Genomic DNA, 17,851 nt, shown 5'->3' on the forward strand with positions numbered 1-17,851 from the left:
AAAGCCAAATAAGGAAAACTGCCCCGCCCACTGGCGGCAATGTTTTTCAACTGACCGGAACCACTTTTGAACTCAACCAACATATCATTAAGACAAACATTTTGACAAAGTTACATGGAGATTGGGCATGAAATGTGACTTCTACAGTGTTTACAAGGTTTTTCTTTTTCTTGACCTAGTGACCTAGTTTTTGACCCAGCATGACCCAGTTTCGAACTTGATCAAGATATCATTGGGACAAATCTTTTGACCAAGTGTCATGAAGATCGGACAATAAATGCGGCCTCAAGAGTGTTTATGAACAAATGTGGACGGACAGACAACAGACGGATGACGGACAAAGACCGATCACAAAAGCTCACCTGAGCAATCAGGTGAGCTAAAAATCAGGTAAGTGAAAGAAGAAACTTGCATGTGCAACAAATAACTGTTTTGTTGAATTTATTAATTTATTAATGCCATGTGAACGGATAACAAATGCTCTAACTAGTCAAAAATTGCATTGATCTAAAGTACGAGACATAATTACAAAATGACTTTATACAAATGTGGCAAAATATTACACAAATTTAAAAGAAATATTCACCAACTTGTAACAGCTACATGCCTATACATTAAAATCAAATCCAGCCATCACTGTTCTGCACCTTTTAATTTCGTATTAAGTAATAAAAGAAATACAACACATATATTTTGTACAAATTTTAAAGCAATAATCAGAAACAAACGACAGCTACCTGCCTACAAGTTAAAAATCAAATATAGCCACCACAGTTATTCACCCTTATATGTTTTATTTAGTCATGCATTTTAATTAATATTGAACATTTAATATATTAGGCGAGTGTTGGATTACAATGAAGTGTTTTTATTTATAATTGTTATGTTAATATGCAATGCTCATAATGTAACAATCAGTGTCAAATGTTTAAATCGCTTTCATAATATTGCAAGCAATACACAAGTCAAAATGACCTGACCCATTGTATAAACCAAAAAATTCAATTTCTTATGAAAGCTATTCATAATTGAATTACTAAATGTTGCAGTAGCAGTGACCAAACCTTTGACAATGTGTGCGTTATCCTAACATCATCAAATGTGTATTACCAAGTTTCATCCCATTATTTAATGTACTCTTTCAAACATCAAATGATCCAGTTTATGGACAGCTAATTCTGAAAGCTTAATTACAATGTAACAGGCCAACAACGCAATGTTAGTCTAGTCATCAAAATCTTTTATACAAAAAAAGACATACAGTAAATAAATATTATGCAAGCAAGAATGAAAACAAACTATGACTTAAGAGTGTACTTTGTACCAGATTATAAAAGTTTACAAAAGAACATAACAACACAAGCAGTACTGATGGCTTTTGGAAGCATACTGTGTAAATATGTGAGTATTCAAGCAACAGTTAATACAAAGTTATGCATACAACATACAACAGTTACACATATGTGTCTTGTTCTGAGAAAACGGGGCACAATGCATGTGCGTAAAGTGTTGTCCCAAGTGTTGTTTTCTCAGAACATGAATCATATAAAGATAGATCCAAACAGATCACAGTCGGGTCAATACCAGGACATGTGCACTTATAAATTCATGCAAAGTTCAAGCTCTATTTCTCTATAAAAAGTGTTCATAATTGACCTTTCACCTCTATGACCTTATCCTTTGGGGTAAAGAGACCAGTTTTAATGCTCATAGTTGGGTCGCCTTGCCGTTGTGAATATGGTGCTTCAAATAAGCCTTAGGCTCTTTATGCAGTCGAGCTAAAATAACTAGGTTTAAACTAAAGTTGGCCCATGATGAATAATTTTTGTAGCAAATGCCTGGTGAGCTTTGTCTGATTATTTAGCTTAGTCATTATTTATGCAAATTAACATTTTTTGAAAGTTTTGTGACGATCCGATGAAAACTGATTAAGTAAGTGATCAGAAAACGAAAAGTGTTGACATGCTGGTGGACTTACACACAGTCCAGTGATTACATGCTTCCCTTTGGGGCGACAGGGGGGGGGGGGGGGGGTTAAAAAAAATAAAAAAAATGCAATCCCATATCTCCAATCGTCAGAATTCAAACTACAAACCCTTTGGTGAAATTTTACTTATTCTCACTTTTTGTATACAAAACCATCAAAACCTTAACAACAACAACAAAAGCAGTAGCAACAAAAAAAAACTTGTTACAAAATTAAGTATGATAAATAAAACTATTTTTCACTGAGTAATTTTTTTAATATATATGCATTTCATTAACAAAAGCAACAGGCATTTCTAAATATATGCCATTTTACATGATGAAATTAATATGCACATTTGTTTTGGGGCAAGTAAGTGACATATATTATATAAATTAACAACACAGATTTATTTCATACCTGTTTAAGTATACAATATAAATCAATCATATCAACAGAACAGAAAGACAGCTGAACTTCAATACAACTCCGAATGCAAAAAGATATAAACATAAAAATGTCTAAACATTTTGACTTCGTTAAAGTTTAAGTTTAGAAGACAATATATTGACAGAAGATACAGTAAGTATATATGTTTACAAAATGAATTACACAAACTCACTTGATATCTATATCAATAATGCATTCAATTATGTTCATTGTTATGTAATTAAGTAAGCATTAAATCATGAAATTCATAAAATTTGAAACATTTAGCAGAAAAAAAGGAATGTTCACATAACCATTTCAATAAATATATATAAGAAAACATAAAAAAACTTTAACTGGTTGCAATTTCCAGAAAAAATAATTTTAAAACGACATTTGAAACTTTTTCATCTTAATCAATTGTATATACATGTAATTTGTGGATTAAATTGTGATGTTTAAACGCCTTTCATTGCTTCAATTACCAAAATAAAAATGGAATTCAGTGTCCACTGTTCAGATGGTGTTTTATCAAGATTGGAACTCTTCTTAGGGATGTTTTACATGGTATTTATGGTACTTGAAATGACTAATCTACCTATTTAATTTCATGTTCACAAGCTCCTGTGACCAAACCCTTGGAACCGTGAACCTCAAAAATTGATAATGGTGTTGCATTTCTACCAAGATACCAGCCTTTCATATCAGACGATGGCAGATATAAGCATTCTCATGTACTGCGGGTGAATAATAATTTGGTTTACAGACAGACCACGCCACCATGCAAAAGACAGGTCCAAAAAATAAACCCTACTTCTTTAACCCTTTACCACTTAGATACGTATTTTCACATATTTGTAGTCCCTTAGAAAGTTATATTTAATTTAAGACCTTTCTTAATAGATTAAAGTTTTTAAGGCTCACTTCTTTATATTCATCTCCAAACTTGAGATACTGATGAGCAGCAAACAGCATAAAACTGAACAGACTGCGAGTTACTCCCAGGCTGTTCTGGTTGTATGCTGTTTGCACGTAGCCATTTTCACTTTGCTTCTAAAGGGTCATAAAAGGACATTTATTCATATAGATTGAGTTTGAAAGTTTGAAAAAAACATTTGAACAAAATACACCATATATGCCAAACATTTCAGGTCCAAATAGGGTCATTCCATACAAATTGGCTGGACATTTATGACACAGTGGGACTGTGCCACCCGGCCACCTTAAACTATATTTCATTTTGCCTTCACTTCAGTTAGAGGTCAGTTGAACTTACTTAAACTAACAGAACAAACATAGTTTTTAACAAGAGCACCGCATAACAGGTGCCAACGCTCAGCTGCGGGTGCAGTTTTGAATAAATGAAAGCTTGTCAGAATTTTTTATATTTTTTTAGAGGTCACTGTGACCTTGACCTTTGACCTAGTGACCCCAAAATGGGTGTTGCGTGTAGAACTCAAGGTGCATCTACATATGAAGTTTCAAAGTTGTAGGTGGAAGCACTTTCATTTTAGAGCCAATGTTCAAAAGGTTAACAAAATGTAAAGGTTTTAGCACGGCACCGGAAGACGAGCTGGCTTTGACAATACCTCGGGTTTTCTCTGAAAACAGCCGAGCTAAAAATTGTCAAAACAAATTTTATAACATCGGGACAGTGGGTCAAACAGTCCTAAACACATTTATAAGAAATAAAATCACAGATCTACAACCAATTTGCATTTTGTTGGTAAAAACACGAAAACCCATAAGCAACTTGTACTAAACTAGAAATGGCGCGGCTACGGCCGACGCGTATACCCCGCCGCGACTTTTGACCCAGGGGTCAGATCAAAATTCCAAATAGTGCACTGTCGCACATATGCTCATAGCTACCAGGTGTTTAAGCTCAAGGTTCTAGTGCTAATAGTGTAGGAGGAAATAGTGACCAGGACTGACGTACAGACAGACAGCGGAGATAACCACATAATCCCCCCAATTCGGAGCGTGGGGATAATAAGTAGTAGATTGACATTACAAAAATATTTTATGAACACAACAAAGTTTAAAAAGTTGATAATTGACAAGTGGAAAAAGCCCTTGAATATAGCTACACACAAATTCCAGTCTGACAGAATTCACTCCAAATAGTATATGCCATTATTTGTGTACATGCAACACCAAAATGGTAAAACAACACACTTAATGGTAAAAAGGAAGCAAAACTGAGTTTCTGATTACACAAATGCCTGTTATCATGAACATGACGCCATAAGCTGAAAATCACAACAACCCTGAGTCATTACAGTTAAATCTTACAACAAACCTACACCTTGAAACATGTGAGTCGTGTTCTGAGAAAACTGGGCATAATGCATGTGTGTAAAGTGTTGTCCCAGATTAGCCTGTGCAGTCTGCACAGGCTAATCAGGGACGACACTTTACGCCTAAATTGGATTTTTGCTAAGAAGAGACTTCATTCAAACGAAAAATGTCATAAAAGCGGAGTGTCGTCTCTGATTAGCCTGTGTGAACTGCACAGGCTAATCTGGGACGACACTTTACGCACAGGAATTATGCCCAGTTTTCTCAGAACGCCACTCATGTCATCAAATTTCATGTCTTATGAAAAGTGATGGCCATAAGCACTAACTGGAAGCACATAGAGCATAATGTGACTATAATGTGACTATAAAAGCAATTCTTAGATCGATATATATTGATCAACATTAAATTAGCATCAACTAAAATGCCATTCTAATATTTGGATTACTTCATGATTATCTTAATACACTGATAAACATGTGCACAAAAATGTTTTAAAAGTTTAATACAACACCGATGCCATACTTAACAAATCAATAATACCTATTTACATTGCAATGTCTTTAATGCAATAAATAATTATTTAACTTAAAGTGAACTTTGTTCAATCAACTTAAGTAATACCATAAATAAAAATGTTAGTTCATGTTACTTCCTGATTATCTTAATAAACAGATAAAATGTTCACACAAATGTTATAAACAGTATAATACCAAACTGGTACCATATTTAACAAATCAATAATATATATTTACATTGAACTGATTATTTAAATTAAAGCTAAAATTGTGTGGCCATATTGAGTAGTAACATAATAAACAATATTGGTTTATGTAACTGCTGTAAGAGTTTCAATGATTTACTTATTACATATCATCATCATCGTGATAATCATGATCATCATCATCATGATAACCATCATCATCATCATCATGATAACCATCATCATCATCATCATCATCATCATCATCATCATCATCATCATCATCATCATCATCATCATCATCATCATCATCATCATCATCATCATCACCACCATCATCATCATCATCATCACCATCTCCATCCTAACCAACATGATGTTTGCCAAAATTGCTTACGTAATTCAAAATTATTGTTATCATCAGCAGTAGCAGTTCAAGCAGTATCATCGTTGTAAATAACATAAGTATCAGTGTTTGTCATTTCTGTTTTCAACAGCAACAAAGCTGAAAGGTAGTTGGTAGTTGTTCAAAGATTTTATTGAAATTATTTTAGGATTATGAAGCCTAATTTTTCAAAATTATCATCAACATAATTGCCATCATAACAAAGTGTCTCTATTTTACAAACACATGATCTGACTACTATTATCGATTGTCATCATCGTCATCATCATCATCATCGCCATCAACGTGACTATGGTATCTCCGCAGGGTCGCTGTGCCAGGTGCGTGAGATCCGTATCTCAGCGTGTAGTCGTAGTACGGATAGGACGGTGCCCAATCTGTGTTGGTTTCGGTGGCATTTTCTTCACTCTCGTCAGAGATTGGTGTGCGACCAAAAATGCATTCTGAATATGCAGGGGGTGGGAGAACAGCTGCAAAGAATGTTTTAATATATAAACAAAAATAAAATATCCAGATAAGAAAATATTTATGGCCATACATTCTGGCATTTATATAAAAGTTGAAATTAATATAAAGATGCAGTCACTGAACAAGATGTTGGGTACACTTCACCAAACCCAATGATAAAACTGAGCTCATTAGTGCTACTGTAATAATTAGTTAATACATGCTCAAATCAAATATGTATGCTTATCAACTGACAATTATTATTCTTTTAAATAAAGACAACAAAATGACCCTGTTCCAATGTCTTTACTCCAAATTCAATTTAACCTTTTTCTTATCAGAAGCAAAGTGTAAATGGCTTTATTCAACTCTTAGTCTGTTCAGGTTTTATGATGTTTGCTTCTCATCAGTATCTTAGGATCAGAACTGAAGCCTTTATAAATTGAATCTTGTATATCAATTTGATTTTCTAAAGGACTTTAAGCAGGTCAAAATAAGTATGTGAGTGGTTAACAGGTTAAACTACAGCTTTGTCACAGACGTGACGAATACCCCCACATGAAGAGCGGATGAAAATTACTTGAAATAGGGAACACCATGCTGAATGTGCAAAACTCACTAAGTGACCCCATGACCTAGTTTTTGGCCCGGCGTGGCCCATGTTCGAACATGGCCTAGAGATCATCTAGATAAAACTTCTGACCAAGTTTGGTGAAGAGCGGATGATAAGTACTTGAAATAGAGAGCGGACACCATACTGAATGTGTAAAACGCATTAAGTGACCCCGTGACCTAGTTTTTGGCCCGGCATGGCCCATGTTCGAACATGGCCTAGAGATCATCTAGATAAAACTTCTGACCAAGTTTGGTGAAGAGCGGATGATAAGTACTTGAAATAGAGAGCGGACACCATACTGAATGTGTAAAACGCATTAAGTGACCCCGTGACCTAGTTTTTTGCCCTGCATGGCCCATGTTAGAACATGGCCCAGAGATCATCTATATAAAACTTCTGACCAAGTTTGGTGAAGATCGGATGAAAATAACTTGAATTAGAGAGCTGACACCATGCTGAATGTTAAAAAACGCACTTAGTGACCCCGTGACCAAGTTTGGTAAAGATTGGATGAAAACTACTTGAATAAGAGAGCCGACAACATGCTGAATGTTTAAAACGCACTACGTGACCCCGTGACCTAGTTTTTAACCCGCCTGACCCGTATTCAAACTTGACTTAAGCATCATGTAGATACAACTTCTGACCACGTTTGATGATGATCGGATGAAAACAACTTGAATTAGAGAGCGGACACTTAATGCAGACCGACCGACTGACAGACCGACCGACAGACAGACAAGTTCACTCCTATATACCCCACTAAACTTCATTTTTGGGGGTAAAATAAAGAAAACAAAATGATCTTGGCCCATTGTTTCAGCTGAGAACCCAATATTTCCAGTTAAACAGTTTCCATGGCAACATGACCTACATTCTTCATATGAAGGTGGCAGCACCAGCTCCCCGGGTGTGTTCCCAGCCGGCAACTCAACAGTCAAAGCCTCTGGAGAAACAATTGCCGGCGCCGATGGTTGAACATACGTTCTTGGGAGGGGTTCAGGTTGAGACATATCTTGTAACGGAATGGAGCCAATGAAAAGGGGCTTTGAAACAACACATTTCTCAGAGCCAGAACAGACCTTCAGCTGAAATAATAAGGTATTGCTAATCAGGAAAAAAAAGAAAGATTGTTTATTTGTCGATTAACAATGATTTGGAGTTTTGATGTAAAGAAAGTTAAACAACAAAGGCATGAGATAAGTCGTTTAATAGCCATGCATCAGAGCAATGACCAATTTATAGAATTAATGCAAAAGATTTTGCCATGCTTACATGATTTGATAAATGTGCGGGCAATTTAAAGATGAGCTATATTTTATTACACTGTTCTCAATTCAGGACTTCTTTATGTGTATTTTACGCATAGTTTGACAAAGCTGTTTTTTTTTTGCCTATATTACGATTCTCCTTTATAAAAAACATTATTCATTCTTTAACAGGTAACCCCTGTTACTTACACAACTGTTTACCTTCACAATATGTTTGTTTTGATTTTTTTTCCATATTCAACTGCATTTAGGTCATACTACACAGTGGTCATTTTATCTAAACACAAATTTCCTCAGTATGCTGATTTAGTATTTTACCAGAACTATTGGTAAGCGAACATACTTTTAAGTGACAACTGTCCTATTTACAACGGAGGTATAGAGGATAATGGCAAAAGAAATCATTCTTGAAAAATTAATACAAATTATGTGTCTAGGTTCAGAATTGAATACTCCATCCTCAGATTTGTAGTCCAGCGTTCACCAACTGGGAAAGTTGACCAGGTTATACAAGCTTAAACATTCCAAGTAATGTAGAACTACTGGTTAATACTTTCAAGAAAATCTTAACATGACAAGATGTTCAGATGCTGGCAACTACAGAATAAATATGAGCCATGCTCCGTGAAAAGGGGGTTTAATGCATGTGTGTAAAGTGTCGTCCCAGAGTAGCCCGTGCTAATCAGGGACAACACTTTTCTGCCTAAACTGGATTTTTGCTAAGAAGAGACTTTCTGTAAATGAAAAATACCATAAGAACAGAAAGTGTCGGCCTTGATTAGTCTGTGCAGACTGCACATGCATTAAACCCCTTTTTCACAGAGCATATGTAAATGGTCAACATTGGGATCCGCATGCTAAAATATGCAGTAAACAATGTATATTTAATGCAAAAATCACTAACAATTTACCTTGACTTCATATTGAATGTCTATTATATTGCAACCGTCATTGTACGAAGGTGGTAATGAAGGAATTAACGTTGAGTTATTAATGTGGTGGTCTTTGTGAGGTCGGATTATCATACTTCCCGAAGTGAACAGGTTGAAATCATGAGACTTTGTCATAAACTTTGGCCGACCAGATGAAAGAAAGGAATCGGAGACACCTGTGTATTTAACATGCTGAAACAGAAAAGGAGAAAAAAATCATTGTACAATAATAACTGCATTGTGATTGAAGATCAACAAACAAAACAGAAATTAAGGTAATAACTATAATAAGATAAGCATGTAAAACAAGTTAACCTTACTTTAAAATTAAGGTCCAGAACTATTCATGTTTTAATTAAAAATGCAATATTTTATTTAGCATATTTTCAAACAAAAATATTGGAAACAATATGGACATAAAAAATGACAGATTTTGATGCTGATTATTGCATATCAATATCCCTTTGAGCGCTGGAACCGGATTTTGAAGGCCTTTGCAAACAGTTTGGATCCAGATGAGAAGCCACAGAACGTGGCGTCTCATCAGGATCCAAACTGTTTGCTATTCTGATAGTATTCTTTGAAAAAAAGTGAAGAAAATGATGATTTTAGAAATTCAGCAGACGACATTTTAGCAGATGACAAATTTCCCTTTATGCAAAGGGATATGTCTGAGAGTAAGAAGTAATGTTGAGGTACTGATGATGATTTACAGTACCTAGCATTTTGTCTTATCAAACAATTCAGAACTACTAGAGACTAGAGCTTTGTCACAATGTTTTTTCTCTCACTATTTTGGGAACAGGGCCGGGTCCCTTTGGATTGGGAAAAATCACGGCGTTTTGACCAAAATTGGTAAATTAGTGTTGTTGTTTTTTGCAAACAAATGCTTCAAAAATGAGAATTAATTAGTTTTAAACAATTTTTTTTATAGAATATTACTTGAAGAGCTGGATGGGCGATTAACTAAATGTTGATCAAAATATATAAAAAAATTATTTTTTTTAAACATTTTATTGGGAATTTTTGGCTCCCTTTTTGGAAAATATATACTTTTTTCCATTGGGAATGGGGCTGGATACCATACCAGCCCCGATTTTGAACAAAAAACACACTGTGTCACAAAGTTAACTAATACCACTGCACCTCTTTGTCACATAATTAAAAAAACATGCAGATCACTGGGGTTGAAAAATGTTTTCTTACAAATTGATTTTCACTTCATCATGATGGCATATTTGAAGTTTCCATGTTATCTTGAGGAATATGGAAGTTGTTTACTCCACAATTTAGAAACATTTTGTGCAGACAAACAAAAGAAAAATCAACAAACAAGCAACAGCGAATCCCTTGTAACACCTGCAGAGGTATTATAGTAACCTGGAAATTTCAGGCAGAAAAAAATCAGTGATTGAAGTCTATATTTTTGTGTGCTGCAACACAGAACTGGCAACCTACCTGAATTAAAAACAGAAACACCTTGTTCACTGGATTGTCAGTCTTGTTGTCGATGTATATATGATAGTTGAGTGGCTCCCCTGGTACAAACCCTGACTTTCCGACATCTAGACTTGCAGTGATCTCCCCTGCATCGCAACAGCAGCCGTGCAATGTCTGAGTTACCTCACCGTGGATGGGAAACTGAAACACAGGGGTCATAACTGTGGCTGCTTTACAGTGCTTAGTTCTGTGACAAGAATTGTTTTCCACAAACCGATCATTAAGCATGACATAATATAGACCATGCAAAAAGAATAAAGAATATGCAAATTTTATGGTATGCACAAAACTGATGGCATATTACAAAATAATTTACTCCAAATGGTTTTGCAAAATATGATTTTTACAAAGCTGTATGTAAAACAATTTCTCCATTTTCATAAGCCTTAACTGAAATTTCGGACTTGTGCCTTGTTTATTGTATTCTTATTCAAGTACTCTCTTTCGATAATTTTGTCAGATCAAAACCCTAGTGACAACTAATTCCAATAAATCCCAACCAACTCTATGTAATCGTATCTCATTTGGAGATTGATTGAAATGTGTTGGATTTTGATAGCTGTATTTGAAAAAGTGGGTGTGAACCCAACGCAGCATATCCTAACATGTGGATATGCATCACATTGTGAACACGAGTGATAACTAGATTCAAGTTTTAAAGGCTTCATTTCAAACCCTTAGATACTGATGAGCAGCAAACAGCATAAAACTTGAACAGACTGCAAGTTACTCACAGGCTGTTCTGGTTTTATGCTGTTTGTTCATAGCCATTTTCACTTTGCTTCTGAGTGTTGACCAAATTATGCCTAGCGTCTAGAAAAAAGGCCTTTGCAAACAGCGTAGACCCTGATGAGACGCCGCATGATGTGGCGTCTCATCAGGGTCTGCGCTGTTTGCTTAAAGGAATTTCTGTAAGAAATATTCTAAATATAGAAATAAATATACTAGCCATCCCTAATTTTGGAAATAAATTGATCCAATTTAGAAGGATGGGAGAGTCCACTCGGCATAAATGGGTAAAAGGGTTTAGGATTAGTAGAGGATCCCAAAACAGTGGGAGCGTGGAATTAGGGGCAAAATGCCATCATTACCACAGCATTCTGTAGAAGATTGAGGTCCAGATGATGAATGACAGTAAAGGCACGCATTTTCTGTGAGTTGAACTTCCATGGGCGATCTATAGTTGCCTTGCAGAAATACCTAACATGTCCCAACTTCCCTTCAAAGGACGATGGGAATGATGGAAGAAGGTCGATCGAAAACGGGTAGGCATGATTCCCAGATGGATGTTCAATGCTGTCACCAATTGTGCCTGCAAAATAGTGATTCCTATTTTCATGTAAACTTTGTAACACTAAAATAAACACTAAAAAAGAGAACAATTCATTTGAAAACATATTTTCATATTATAATTTTAGTACATGTATGTATAAACAAAAAATAAGTCAGTGCTAAATTTAAACATACATTGGCTGCATTTATAATAAATGTGTTTTTTAAGAAAAGAGCATATCAGCAAACCCAGATTAAAGCTGAGGCGACTTTCAAATACATTAAATAAAAGAGTTCCATTGTGCTTTAACATCTCTTAATTGTTACTCCTTTCTGCAGAAAATCACAAGGTAACAACTATCAATGCATGTATTTAAACAAATAGTATTGGTAGAGAACTATCAATACCAGCAGCTGGAAATAAAGTTAGGGTTTTCTCAAGGTACATTTCCCTTCCACTGTATTTGGTTTTGCTCTTGCCATGTTTATGAGTCCAAAGAGTCTTTGCCTGTCCCATAAAGAGTAAAGATATGGCTGAAACACAAAGGGTAAAATTAAAATAAATAATGGATGTTTAAAATGTTTTATATACATGTATGTTGTCTACACAACACAGTTGGTTTGAAAAATTGAGTATAATGGTCAGAAAATCAAATTGAGAATGGTAACTTTATCTGATGCCAGAAAATCACTGTTTTAAAAATATCAGTTCCTTGTCTTGAGCTTCGGAGAATAGCCCTTAATGGTTTAGAACTCTTTTTAAGACAGATCTCTTCTTTGCATATTCAAATTAAGCTTTGTTGGTTAAGCCATAAAAAGGTCAAGAAAGTTACAGAAACATGCCTTGCTGCAGCTTTTGTAATAATGGACAGTGTTCCTCACTTACATCTAACTTTCATTGCTTTCACCAGGTTGACATGGATCTTGCCTGAGACTGCATGTCCAGCGCAAAAGACACCCTGGGGGTTGTCGAACTGAATGTCAAAGTTTTGTAACTTCATATTTTAAATTGAAATTAGTTCCTCAGCTTACAGACATCTTATTCTGGAAAATTTTGTTCAGCCAAGTCACGCATACGGTTATCAGTGCTGTTTCACATCTTTCTAAATTGTCATTATGTAGGCCTACCAGTTGCTTTTAATTTAAGTGTTATTTGGTGTTATCGAACACATTTAAAGCATTGCATCAAACGTATTTCTTTATTCTATATTATGGTTATCATAAATGTAATGGTTACAATAACTGAGAATGAAACCGATCCACACATTAGATTACACAACCATTAAAAGTAATATGAATCATTTGGTCAAGCGAATCATTTCCTTGTTATTACTGTGACAGTGCTCATTGAAACATTTACATGTTGTAAGATCAGCGTTAAACCACGCATGAGTTTACGATTTGACATTTAATTATTTTAGACTGAACACGCGATTATAAATATGGCAAGAAATAAAAGAGCTAAACAATTGGCAAAAGAGAAAAATCGAGTGAAGCGAACAAAAGAAGAATGGGTAAGATTTATAACGAATTAGTTGTCTAAGTTTGTAATGTAAAATCGCGCTATTTCTTCTGCTAAAATGACGAAACTACTTAGATAATTCTTAAGACAATAAGAAGTAGCTTCCGATAAAATAGAAAATATTTATGAAATTATGTTGACAATTTTGAATCAAAGTCAATCCCCCCAAAAAATTGGATGAAACTCTTTGCACTAGTATACTGATACTACAGTCGGTCGGGTAGTTCCGGATCACTAGCGTAAATAATGGTGTTAATATTTTTAAAAGAAAGCAATTGCTTTCAAAATACTTGGATTATTGAGGCAAAATATTTCATATTTCAGGCCATATTAATTTATTAATACTTACCAACACATTTCTGATGCCAATTTGAACTTATTCACTTGCATAAAGTTGGCTAGTTCTGAATCGAGTGCGGTAATTTTGGAATCCAGGTTTTTTTTCTACTTTTTGGGAAGATAGCCCATGGCTTTGGAATTGGGAATTTTATCGGCATTTTCATGAAATTGGGAAAATAAATTCATTAGCCTTTTTTTTTCCACACGAAAAGTCCACTGATTAGAGAAATACTAAATTTTATATAACCCTTTATAATCATTCAAATTAAAAGAACAAAATCATATCATACTTTGTTAGATTTAATTGAATTAAAATTCAGATAAAATACACATTAGACTTCTTTAAAAAAAAAAAAAAAAAAAATTTGTGTGGGAAATTGGGAATTTTTTGCCACATTTTGGGAAAAGGGTATACTTTTTGGGATTGGGAACATAGCCGAATTTCGGCTATAAAATCGGGCCAAAAAAACCCTGGGATCACTCGGACTATTTGGAAGATGTAGGTCAGGGATCATCTCAAAACTTATTTTGACTGTCAACAATTATTTTGACTGTCAAAACAAATGATGCATGTATTAAATAAAACATCAAATAGGTTCGTTTGTTTCAGTTTAATAACTGTCTGTCTGACAATTTAAAAACATATTGTGTGTGTCTACACAGGAGAATAAAGCTGTTGGAAAGTATTTATGTTTTGATTTGAAATGGATTCCTCTGTATTATTGGTTATATAAAACTAACACAAATACTCAATACAAGCAATTTATTGATAAACTAAAGATACCTTCTTTGGAAATAACATAATATGATAACATTTAACAACAATAGAATCACAATAATGTACAAACTGTATGAAAATATGACATATATGCTTATGACTAGAACATTTTATGTATGACTAGAAAATATTTTTATAACTAAGGTCTTAAAAAATACAGAACTTTATATAAATGTATTTATAATAAGAGATGTGTTTGTCAGGAACACAATGCCCCCTATTGCGCTGCTTAACTTTTTTATCATTTGGCAGGTACAGATTTCCCTTTAAAGCTTATTACTTCCTTGGAATAGCTTTTTTGACCTTTTACCTTGAACAATGACCTTGACCTTTCACCACACAAAATGTGCAGCTCCATGAAATACACATGCATCATGCCAAATATCAAGTTTCTATCTTAAATATTGCACAAGTTATCAAAAAACTTTAAGGTTAAAGTTTTGGGACAGAATGACAGACAGATCAAAAACTATATGCCCCAATCATTCCATCCGGGGGCATAAAAATGACAACTGAACATAAACAAGTACCTCTGGAATGCATTTGCTAATAATAGGATCACAATAACGTAAAAATATATAAAAGCATCCATAACAAGAGCTGTCACCATAGGATGACTTATGCCCCCTTAAAACGCTTGATAGAAGTTATGAGCTTTTTTCGAAACCTAAAGCAGATTTGGAAACCTAAACGCGGACCCTAAGTTCAAGGTCAAGGTCACAGGGGTCAAAATTCGTGTGCGTATGGAAAGGCCTTGTCCATATACACATGCATACCAAATATGAAGGTTATATCTCAAGGGACATAGAAGTTATGAGCATTTTTCAAAACCTATACGCAGATTTCGAAACTTAAACGCGGACTCTAACTTCAAGGTCAAGGTCAGAGGGGTCAAAAAATGTTGTGCCTATGGAAAGGCCTTGTCCATATACACATGCATACCAAATATGAAGGTTATATCTCAAGGGACATAGAAGTTATGAGCATTTTTCGAAACCTAAATTCAGATTTCAAAACCTAAACTTGGACCTTAAGTTCAAGGTCAAGGTCACAGGGGTAAAAAGTTTTGTGCGTATGGAAAGGCCTTTTCCATATACACATGCATACCAAATATGAAGGTTATATCTCAAGGGACATAGAAGTTATGAGCATTTTTTGAAACCTAAACGCAGATTTTGAAACCTAAACGCGGACCCTAAGTTCAAGGTCAAGGTCACAGGGGTAAAAATTTGTGTGCGTATGGAAAGGCCTTGTCCATATACACATGCATACCAAATATGAAGGTTATATCTCGAGAGACATAGAAGTTATGAGCATTTTTCGAAACCTAAACACAGATTTCAAAACCTAAACGCGGACCCTAAGTTCAAGGTCAAGGTCACAGGGGTAAAAATGTTTGAGACGGACAGACAGGCGAACAGTCTGATCACTATATGCCCCCTTTTCTTCGAAAGGGGGCATAATAAGTATAACATAAACCAGTGCCTCTGGAATAAATTTGCTAAAGAAATGGAAAACAATACTAGATTAAGTTACTTTTTTGGTTAATAACATAGTATGATAACATGTAACAATAATAGGATCACAATAATGTAAAAATAATGTAATAAAAGTATAAAAAAACAACACAACATAAACCAGTACCTCTGGGATAAAAATGGTAAAGAAATGGAAGACAGTACTAGATATCAAGTTAAATTTTTGGTGAATAACATATTATGGCAACATTTAACAATAGGTAATAGGATTACAATAATGTAAAAATATATAAAAGTATCCGCTTCGACCTCTTTGCCAATGACTGTGCAGAGCACCCGTGCTTTTTAGGACCAACAAATGCTTACTGTATGTGTTAGCCTTGACCTTGTTACTTAGACCTAATTCCTCATAACTGGTTTGCATAATAGATCTCAATCAGATGCAAGAACATGTAAAGTTTGGAGAACCAGGTCCATAAAGTTTCATTTTATGAGCAAGGTTACAGTTTTAGGGCAGAAAGACAGACTGTATAAACAAAATTCAATCTTATTCTCTGTATTTCTTGACATTGAAGTCACAAAAAAGTATTATAATTAAATAATTCCAATGAAACATTATATCAAATTTATGAGAAACTAGGCACTTTTCATTTCATATATTTATACAAAACTTTTGTGGTAGCTAGAGCTTTAAAATATTACTAACACAGTATTTAAACAATAATAAACTGTTTTGAGATTTTCCCCAATCAGCTGATCTGCAAACAATAATAAACTGTTTTGAGATTTTCCCCAATCAGCTGATCCACAACTGACATGTACACAAGGTGCAATTTCCATGCTTTTATTTTCATAAATCATAAACATATACTTAAATCACTCACAGGAATTTAAAAACAATAATAAATAAACAAATTCATACCAAATGTACAAGCATTTACCAAGGAAATGTGCTTCTAAATCGTCTTTTAATTGGTAAAATGACACGACTGTGATAGTTACCAAAGTTTGATTTTCAATGAAAACACCGTTGAAATAAGAAGCAAAACTGTGTTATTGCTTGAAATTAACCACATTTTCCAAAAATCACAGTTATATTGATATGGCAATATCTTTTAGACTAATATTTTAATTATGCCCCCCTTCGAAGAAGAGGGGGTATATTGCTTTGCTCATGTCGGTCGGTCTGTCGGTCGGTCTGTCGGTCGGTCCGTCCACCAGGTGGTTGTCATACGATAACTCAAGAACGCTTGGGCCTAGGATCATGAAACTTCATAGGTACATTGATCATGACTCGCAGATGACCCCTATTGATTTTGAGGTCACTAGGTCAAAGGTCAAGGTCACGGTGACTCGAAATAGTAAAGTGGTTTTTTGAATGATAATTCAAGAATGCATACGCGGCCAACAGGGCACACTCTGAACAATATTACTGTAATCCTAAATCTATAATTATCAGTCCAATGAAACATCATCCTTTTAGTAAAATACAGTGGATCAGTAAAAATATTATCAGAATATGAGATTTTTGGTATATTTTGTATATTAAATATTGAGTTAATGTTTAATTTTGTTGATTAATATAAATATAAGCAGGACAGGGGAGGTAATACACTACAGGGGAAACAAATGCAATAAGTTTAAATTTATTGTTACAGATACTCCCTTGTAATATATTTAAATTTTACCAAATGTAAGGCTAACTGCATTTTTGTAATGCATACTACTACTACTACTACTACTACTACTACTACTACTACTACTACTACTACTACTGCTACTACTGCTGCTGCTACTACTACTACTACTACTACTACTACTACTACTACTACTACTACTTCTACTACTACTTCTACTACTACTACTACTACTACTACTACTACTTCTACTA

At 34.6% G+C, this 17,851-nt stretch overlaps 2 protein-coding genes across 3 annotated transcripts in view; one reads left to right on the plus strand and one right to left on the minus strand.

Annotated features, from left to right (window-relative positions):
- Nucleotides 1–424: 424 nt before the first annotated feature.
- Nucleotides 425–13,183, minus strand: LOC127845205 (arrestin domain-containing protein 17-like). Of its 2 annotated transcripts, XM_052375992.1 has the most exons (7): nucleotides 12,730–13,183; nucleotides 12,252–12,377; nucleotides 11,663–11,883; nucleotides 10,530–10,712; nucleotides 9,051–9,263; nucleotides 7,743–7,956; nucleotides 425–6,275 (listed from the first exon to the last, which is right to left on the minus strand). In XM_052375992.1, exons 1-7 carry the CDS (start codon nucleotides 12,842–12,844, stop codon nucleotides 6,046–6,048), a joined length of 1,302 nt encoding a protein of 433 aa, XP_052231952.1. In that variant the 5' UTR covers nucleotides 12,845–13,183; the 3' UTR covers nucleotides 425–6,045. The 2 variants fall into 2 exon arrangements, with proteins under 2 accessions (XP_052231952.1, XP_052231953.1); XM_052375993.1 differs by lacking the exon at nucleotides 9,051–9,263.
- A 9-nt stretch (nucleotides 13,184–13,192) lies between these two features.
- Nucleotides 13,193–17,851, plus strand: part of LOC127845200 (RNA cytosine-C(5)-methyltransferase NSUN2-like) — an 88,377-nt gene continuing 83,718 nt past the window's right edge. Inside the window, exon 1 of the mRNA XM_052375985.1 lies at nucleotides 13,193–13,357. Within this exon, the coding sequence (XP_052231945.1) occupies nucleotides 13,286–13,357 (72 nt within the window). The 5' untranslated portion in view covers nucleotides 13,193–13,285. The remainder of the gene's footprint in view (nucleotides 13,358–17,851) is intronic.

Source organism: Dreissena polymorpha, chromosome 9, assembly GCF_020536995.1.
Source record: "Dreissena polymorpha isolate Duluth1 chromosome 9, UMN_Dpol_1.0, whole genome shotgun sequence".
Classification (NCBI taxonomy): Eukaryota; Metazoa; Mollusca; class Bivalvia; order Myida; family Dreissenidae; genus Dreissena; species Dreissena polymorpha.

Bases quoted from the DNA above. Each gene is read 5' to 3' on its own strand.
- LOC127845205 (XM_052375992.1), bottom strand. From the start codon at position 12,844: ATGAAGTTACAAAACTTTGACATTCAGTTCGACAACCCCCAGGGTGTC. The intron at 11,884-12,251 runs GTATTGATAGTT...ACTATTTTGCAG, and splicing joins AACTTTATTTCCAGCTGCTG to GCACAATTGGTGACAGCATT. The intron at 10,713-11,662 runs GTAATGATGGCA...CCTGTGTTTCAG, and splicing joins ATCTTCTACAGAATGCTGTG to TTTCCCATCCACGGTGAGGT.